The 8,666-nt window shown below is 39.1% G+C and overlaps 1 protein-coding gene across 1 annotated transcript; it reads left to right on the top strand.

Moving 5' to 3' along the window:
• Nucleotides 1–560: 560 nt before the first annotated feature.
• LOC107828216 (protein LATERAL ORGAN BOUNDARIES-like) lies at nt 561–4,275 on the top strand. Its single transcript, XM_075220886.1, has 2 exons — nt 561–2,491; nt 3,397–4,275. The coding sequence occupies exon 2, from the start codon at nt 3,431–3,433 to the stop codon at nt 3,923–3,925; it is 495 nt and encodes a 164-aa protein (XP_075076987.1). The 5' UTR covers nt 561–2,491; nt 3,397–3,430; the 3' UTR covers nt 3,926–4,275.
• Nucleotides 4,276–8,666: the final 4,391 nt, after the last annotated feature.

An 8,666-nucleotide genomic window follows, 5' to 3' on the forward strand; every position in this document is an offset into this window, starting at 1 on the left:
TAATTGATAATAAAAATTACAATAACAAATACCCATCGTCTCTTAGAAATCACCTTTTGTGGTCTTTAATTTGAATTTCCCAGTATTCGGAATTATTTGATTATAAGTTTCATTAATGCAACTACTAATAAAAAAAAACTCCAAATACTGGGAAATTCAAATTAATAAACATGACCCTGCTCATAATTTGATGTTTAAAGAAAAAATATTCCAACTCATTCCCAACTTTTTCAATCCTATTAAATTTGTTTATTTCCTATCTAGAAACAAGATCAAGACAATATATATTGATGCTTTATACTTCAAGACCACACACAACAGGGGTGATTTGAATTTTTGCGTGCGCTCGTTTATCGAAGGACCTAATTCTTCTATGAGTTTCTTAACTATGGTAGCGGAATCAATAAAGCATTGTAAAGAACACACAGATCTTCACGTGGAAAACACCCAGCTCAAAAAGATGAAAAAACCACGACCTATTTTCCGGTAGAATTTATTCAAAACTTTTCACCAAACTCTGAGCCAAAACGTAACAAAGTGTACAAAACTCTTGCAAATATAAGGATTAAACTCCAACCCCTGTAGCAATGTCACAGGCTGTTGCAACTACTTCAAGTTAATTCTACCTTGAATAACACAACTCAAGTGCTTAGTACAAATGCTTCTAGAGCAAGCTGAATGTACAACTCAAAAACTCCTACTACACTTAAACAAGAAATAAAGATAGATGCATAAACTCTTCATGGAACTGGTTGTTCAATCGGATTCGTGTAGCTTCAAGGTCACACTTTTAAGTCTAAAAGGAATTGTTCACAACATGCCTTGTTATTTGCTCTTAATTCTTGCTTTCACTTTTGTATGTGCGCGATTGCCTGTAAAATATAACAACACTGATATGTATAGAGTTAGTAAATAAAGAGTAGCTATAAATCTATTGCTTTATTTGTTCTTCCTTGGTAGAAAAGTTTTAGTTAACTTCAACCTCTAACTCTTTCCTTATTCTGGATTGAGTTCTCTTCAAGTTAGGAGTCCTGCTCCTTATTATCAAATATGCAATCTTTTTGTTTAGGTATTATCAGAAATAACCACTTATGCTTATCCTTTGCAACATGTATGCTTTTTGCTTGTTTCCGATCGATGTTGACCTGTGTACAGTATCCATGACCTGGTTTATGCATTTGTTTCTTTGTCAAATCATCAAAACATATTTCGCTTAGGTCAACACATACACGCAAAAAATAAAAATTGTATATAGGTACATTGATCTAATTTGAAATTCTTATATAAACAACAAAACAAACCATGAGTTAGCATTGGATACTAGTGATTATTTTCTTAAGCACAACGACATGATGTTATATATAAGGAATATTTCCTTTTAGTTCTTAAATGGTGCGCGAAAAACGTCAGAATGATGAATATATACTTAAGTTCAATTGCTGTTTAACCTATTTCCTAGACATTTGTCAAGAGCAGTAACGTAGCATGTTAACTCCATAAAAAGAGTGATCATCAAATATGAATGGACAAGAAGTGATACAAACAAGTGGATACTGGATAGGATTTTCTACAAATTAGGAGGGAAATTCAGGTAAGGCTTAGCTCTCTTTTATACGCAATGTTAATTTGCATTTTCTCTTCAAACAATCATCTCCATGCTCCAATTCGACGAGAATATATACCTTTTTTTTTAAATTAAGAAACTATCTGTAACTCAATCTCTTCCTATCTTATTATATGTTGTCTGGTATTGGGGCCTGACTAAATTCGGGATATATGTATTGGAGTCTGACTAAATTAAATTTGGATTCGTGCCGGAAAATTCTATGTTGGGAGGTAAAGATTTCCATAAATAAGGGCGACTTCATACTCAAGGTTTGAATTTAAGACCTCTGAATAAGAAATAAGAAGTATTTTACCACTCCACCACAATAGTTCATGTTGGTTGAATTGCTGAATTATTGGTTTAATATAATGGCCAACCAGACAAGGAATGACCAGGAGGTAAATGAGATGTTTGACACATACTATTTGAGATTCATTTGACAGAGTAAAAAAATATAAAAAAACGAAACACATATTTAGAATTTCTTTTGGTTGTGACTGAGTAGTGCATGAGCAGGAAGAAAAGGGTAGAAGGAAAAATGGGAAACAACCCCACAGCTCCTTGATATTATTATTATTATTCGATTTTGAGGGCCATAGTCATCTTTTTTATCATAATGTACCTCCCATTTATTGCCCTTTTGTCTTTTGCCTTCATTCCTTCTCCATCACTAAATGCTCTTTGCCTCCTCCTTTCAGTTTTGTTCACAACTTTTGCTATAGGATTTGCAGATTAGGGCAAAAGCTCCCTTCTCCAAGTAGGGTTTCCCTTCTGAGGGTTTCATCACTAGTGGTAATTTAAAGAACCTGTGAAGTACTTTCTCTTTGTTACTTTGTAACCAGTTTTCTGAGAGAGCTTTCACAAAGATTATAAATAAAAAAAAAGGTACTTCCCTTTTCATTATTCTCATCAGAAAAACATAGATCACAACGAACAGGTAAAGTCATGACGTTTTCTTGTGATCTCTTATCTTTTTTGCTAAATTTTTTTCTGTTGTGCGACTTGCCACTCTTTTGGGAAAGGTGTTAAGATAAAGTCCAACAAATATATATTTGCTATACAACTACTATATGTCATAGTTGTCGATCTAGGGTTTACCAGTTTTTTTTATTTATATTCTGAAAATGTATTTCAAAAACGGTAGATTTCATCATGTTTATATTCAGATCAGATCTTGTGTTTAACAGAATTTATATTCAGAAGGCTATCTCATTATATCCAACTGAACTCAACAATATTCTAGTGGGTGTGCGCTAGCTGGATGATAATAGATAAGACAAAAATTGTTGAAACTAAATTGAACAAACCATGCATATATAGTTCCTTTTAGCCGTTAAAAGGAAAGAAAAAAAGGAACTAGTTTAGGGGAGAGAACAGAATAAGAAAAATAATTAGCTGGCTAATTAGCACTATATAGAATACCATAAACAAATTCATTTAATTAGACATTGTACATGTATCATCGAACGATCTCTAACACACATGCAGATATGATAAAAAGACTTTTTGTGATTTCCTCTTGATAGAAGGCCTATAGCCAAGTTATTTTCTCCTCTTTTTCTTAATCTTAGGTGTGCTAAGGTTCTTTGATGGTTATTCAAGACATAAAAGTTTCAAGAAAATCCCAAATTGGAAAAAATGAAATTAGGCTAGAAATAGTTAAGGAAAAGTTGTGGGTATATTCTAGCTTATAGTAACCAGTAGAATAGTTAAATACCCCATATGGCTTAAAGATGCATATAAAGAAAATTGAAAGAAGGGATTTACTTGATCATGTTAACTTGATGCAGCTAGCTAGCTAGAGGGAAATATATATCTATATACATGGCTTCATCCAGCTGCTACAACTCCCCTTGTGCTGCCTGCAAATTCCTAAGGAGAAAATGTCTGCCTGGTTGCATCTTTGCACCTTATTTCCCACCTGAGGAGCCACAGAAATTTGCCAATGTCCACAAAATCTTCGGGGCTAGCAATGTGACCAAGCTTCTGAACGAGCTCCTCCCTCACCAGAGGGAGGACGCCGTCAACACTTTGGCCTACGAAGCCGAGGCAAGAGTCAGGGATCCCGTTTATGGGTGTGTTGGCGCAATCACTTTCCTCCAACGCCAAGTCGAGCGCCTCCAGAAGGAGCTCGACGCTGCTAACGCAGATTTAATTCGCTATGCTTCTTGCAACGATGTTTCAGCTCCATTGGTTGCACCCCAAAGGGGGTATGAATTGGGAGGTTTTCATCAAACACATAATTTTCCTTTCCCTTATCCTCCATCATGGAATGATCAAAGCCCTTCCGGAGGCCATGGAAGAGGAGGAAATATTTGAGCCTAATTTATAGAGGGTTCAGGTTTCTTGGATCATTTCCTTTAATTTCTACTACCTGCTATGGTTGCTAGCTAGCGCTCCTCATATTCAGTTTCCTAGCTAGACTGAATAACTATGGCGTAAATTTGGGGAGTTTAGACTTTTAGTAGATGTGCTGCTTAAAAAAAAAAAACTCTTTCTCTAAGTATTTTATGTGTCATATTCAGAGACGACCTAAAATGTGGCATGGCAAGCTAAGTCTATGGTTGCTACATTTTCTGTTCTATTATTGAGAGTCTAGAAAGATGTCCATGTGAACTGTCCTATTTATGGGATTTGTTTATGGTTTACTAAAAGTAATAAATTATTTCATGTCATTGTAAAAGGAGATTCTCCAGCATCATGAGTGATCTCTAGCTAAGTCCTCTCTCTCTATATATATTAGATCATGCGTGCATTTTCTAGTTTATGTTTCGTTTCAGCTTTTAGTTTGTTCATATATATATATATATGGACCATTTCTCTTTACCTAATACGCTGCAAAGCTGCTAAGGTGCTAGCTCCTTATGAGAATTCTAGTTGAAAGGCACCTATCCAAAGGGCACCAAAACAAGCAAAGTCTAACTGCTGATTCTCATCAAACATTACAGTTTCTTTGTTTAATAAATGCAACTTGATGAGTATGGGTACGGAAATGTTTTTTTATAGTCCTGTAACCAAAAGGGTATGGGGGACCAGCAGTCTAGCTGCAACATCAAAATTTTGCTTGAGTTATTTCCCAGCATTTATATGCGTAGGGTTTAATTTACTCGGAGTTTAACTTCAATTTACATTGAAGGTGTAAAAAATTATTTACGCACATAAAGAGACCTTTAATTTCTTTTTCTTCTTAATTTCCCACTTAGCTCTTTGCTGGTTACATACATGTTATTTCCCCAAAGGTTCAATTTAGTATATACTACAACATTAAACATAGTTTTGGTAAGTGTTGGACGTTCACCTTCGAAATGATCAATTTGACTTTTTCCACCTTTGGAAAGATCGTACTCTCCGATATATATGTATTGGTCAAAATCTGACCGTCACGACCGAGCTGACCAACGTCCCACCCAAGTGACAAAGTAGTAAAAGATAACATAGCCCACCCTACATCCCCTTCTCGACACCCGTCAAGTCGGAAGGAAGTGTCTAAAAGAACGACCAAGGCACACTTGGTGCGAGAGAGTGTCAGACCAAGTAAATGGCAAGGATGCCTTGACTATATATAGCAGGGAAAAACCCTCGATGGGGGAGGGGGGCTTTTTTCCCTTTCTCTCTCCCGAGCTCTCTTCCTGTAATTTTCATAGGAGAGAAATAATCTGCAGAAGAACATGTAAAACTATCCCCCATTGATTGATGGAGCCACAATGTTGAGTTTCAATAAGATCGACTTTATTTCTTTCATCCTATGTATTATCTACACTATTAGCTCTTTGATCTGGAATTTATTATGTCTGACTAAGATTTACCCCTTCATTTTCTTTGATTGATTTATTCAAAAAGATTCCGATATCTTTTGAGTCAAACAATTTAGTGTCGTCTATGGGGATTTCTTAGTGAAATTTTCTAGTCTCTCCCAGATCAAAGAGAAGAAATACGATCACCCACCGAAAAGAGTGCTAAGGAAAAACCCAACCCACGCGGAACAAAGGCGCAACACGGTAGGGGAAGGAGAGCCGAGTAGAATCACCAAATCTAGAAATCTTTGCCCCATTAACCATCGAAATACCAAACGAGACGAACAACCTTACCAACCTGTTCTCCTCCATCGGACCACCGAGTGGGGGGTAAGGAAAGTATCATTTTAACTCACCTTCTACTCTTTGCTCAAGCAGAAACACAAAGACCGCGCGGACGAGCGAGTAAAGAAACATCTCAATTAAAGAACGAAAAACTACTGCAAAACAACCGAAGTACCGCTAGCTGGTGACACCTCCAAGCCGGAAGGCAGGAGTCAAACAAGGAAACTACAATGTGTGCGCAGAACGAACCTAAGCGAAATAGCAAAGTTTCGTATTCTCCGACGTTGCACCCTCTAATGCAAGCAATGTCAAACGAACTGGGGCTCTCCCAGAAAATGTTTGGTTTTCCAAAAACTGGGACTCACGACAGCTTACTATTTCGATAAGTTCGAAATAACACCCTTTAAGACCAAAGGACCTTCGCCAAAAAGAAGAGTTCGACCTTGATCGAACGACGACGGGTTAATAATTTGACAAGTTTGAAATAACACCCTTTAAGGCCAAGGGCCTTTGCCAAAAAGAAGAGTTCGACCTTGATCGAACGACGCCAGGTTATTATTTCGACAAGTTCGAAATAACACCCTCTAAGGCCAAGGGCCTTCGCCAAAAAGAAGAGTTCGACCATGGTCGAATGACGATGGGTTAATATTTTGACAAGTTCAAAATAACATCCTTTAAGGCCAAGGGCCTTCGCCAAAAGAAGAGTTCGACCTTGATCGAACGACGACGGGTTAATATTTCGACAAGTTCGAAATAACACCCTTTATAGCCAAGGGTCTTCGCCAAAAAGAAAAGTTCAACCTTGATCGAACGACGACGGGTTATTATTTTGAAAAGTTCGAAATAATACCCTTTAAGACCAAGGTCCTTCGCCAAAGAGAAGAGTTCGACCTTTATCGAACGACGACGGGTTACTATTTCTATAAGTTCGAAATAACACTTTTTAATGCCAAGGGCCTTCCCCAAAAAGAAGATTTCGACCTTGATTAAACGGCGACGGGTAAATATTTCAAAAAGTTCGAAATAACACCCTTTAAGGCCAAGGACCTTCGCCAAAAAGAAGAGTACGACCTTGATCGAACGATGATGGGTCAGTACTTTGACAAGTTCGAAATAACACCCTTTAAGGCCAAGGGCCTTCGCCAAAAAGAAGAGTTCGACCTTGATCGAATGATGATGGGACAGTATTTCGACAAGTTCGAAATAACACCCTTTAAGGCCAAGGGCCTTCGCCAAAGAGAAGAGTTCGACCTTTATCGAATGACGACGGATTGTTATTTCGATAAGTTCAAAATAACACCCTTTAAGTCCAAGGGCCTTCGCCAAAAAGAAGAGTTCGATCTTGATCGAACAACGACAGGTTAATATTTCGACAAGTTCGAAATAACACCTTTTAAAGCCAAGGGCCTTCGCCAAAAAGAAGAGTTCGACCTTGATCGAATAACGACGGGTTAATATTTTGACAAGTACGAAATAACTCCCTTTAAGGCCAAGGGCCTTCGCCAAAAAGAAGAGTTCGACCTTGATCGAACAACGATGGGTTAATATTTCGACAAGTTCGAAATAACACCCTTTAAGGCCAATGGCCTTCGCCAAAAAGAAGAGTTCAACCTCTATCGAACGACGACGGGTTATTATTTCGATAAGTTCGAAATAACACCCTTTAAGGCCAAAAGCCTTCACCAAAAAGAAGAGTTCATTCTCGATCGAACAACGATAGGTTAATATTTCGGCGAACATCCTTTAAGGCCATAAGCCGTCTCCAGAGAGAAAGTGCAAAATATTTCTAAGGCCAAGGACCATTAAAAAGTGCAAAAAAAAAACGGGACTCTTCGTGCGGGAATCTATCTCGCAACGAAATCGCGCGAAACGAAAACAAGGGTAGAATACAAGACAAATAACAACGAAAAATTCTTCTTTATACAAAGTCTCCGTGCAAATGGTTGCGGATTACATAAGGCCCAAGCCAACAATAATAAAAAACAAACAACAAAGGAAAAAAGAATAAAGGAACAACGACAATCGACTACGAATATAAAAAAAATGGGGAAGAAAACAACAAACGGAAAACAGATCAATATCCCTATCCCTCTACTCTGCATCATCATCGCCACCCTCTCCACTGTCATCTCTGGGAAGTTCTCCTTCGGCGTCCACACCCCCATTGGTTTCTGGCGTCGCCGCATCATATCCGCAATTGACGCAAGCCTCCCGCACTTTCACCTGCGCCTCTTCATATACATCCTCAGTCACATTACCCGCCTCCCACAAACTTTTGTATATATCCCGCTGGGCTTCGATGTAAACCCAAAGCTCGAGCATGTGGCGGGGAACGATGGTGGAGGAAGATTCAATCTGAGCCAACAGTCGCTCATTTTCTGCCTTCAATGCTGCAACCCGATCTCCCAGAACTGATGCCTCTTGGTCAATCTCGCTAATGCGCTCCTCAAGCCTTGCCTCCATTAGGGTGGCCGTCGCTCTCTCCGACTCCTGCTCGAACTAGAGAACGCGGATGGTGTTCTCCAGGGCCACCACCCTCGCCGAAGCCGCGGACCAAGCACTCTCGATGCTATGTAACCCAGCAACCTTGTCTTCCAGCCCAACTAATTTCCCCATCCACTCCGCGCTCAGCGCCTCGACCTTGATCAAGTTCTGATCCATCTCCGACTGCATTAACCTTAATTTCTCCTGTAGGTGCTTGCACTCTGCGGTGACCCCCTTGCCCAACTCAAGCTCCTCGTCCTTTATTCGAAGTTGCTCCTCAAGCACACTCTTGCTGCGGATAGCCTGCATCAATTCCTGGTCCCTCTTCTCCAACTCCTCACCAAGATCCTGATTACCGGGGTTTGCCTTCAGCCACTCATGCATCTCGCGACACTTGTTACAGTAGCGGCGATATTTCTCCAGCATCTTCAAGAAAATCTTGGCCCGAATGTTGGCCCTGCGAATGCTCTCCACCTCCACCATATACATCTAAAAAA

Source organism: Nicotiana tabacum, chromosome 8, assembly GCF_000715075.1.
Source record: "Nicotiana tabacum cultivar K326 chromosome 8, ASM71507v2, whole genome shotgun sequence".
Taxonomy (NCBI): Eukaryota; Viridiplantae; Streptophyta; class Magnoliopsida; order Solanales; family Solanaceae; genus Nicotiana; species Nicotiana tabacum.

What these genes read in the sequence shown, in the direction of transcription:
- LOC107828216 (XM_075220886.1), top strand. Translation starts at nt 3,431, where the DNA reads ATGGCTTCATCCAGCTGCTACAACTCCCCTTGTGCTGCCTGCAAATTC.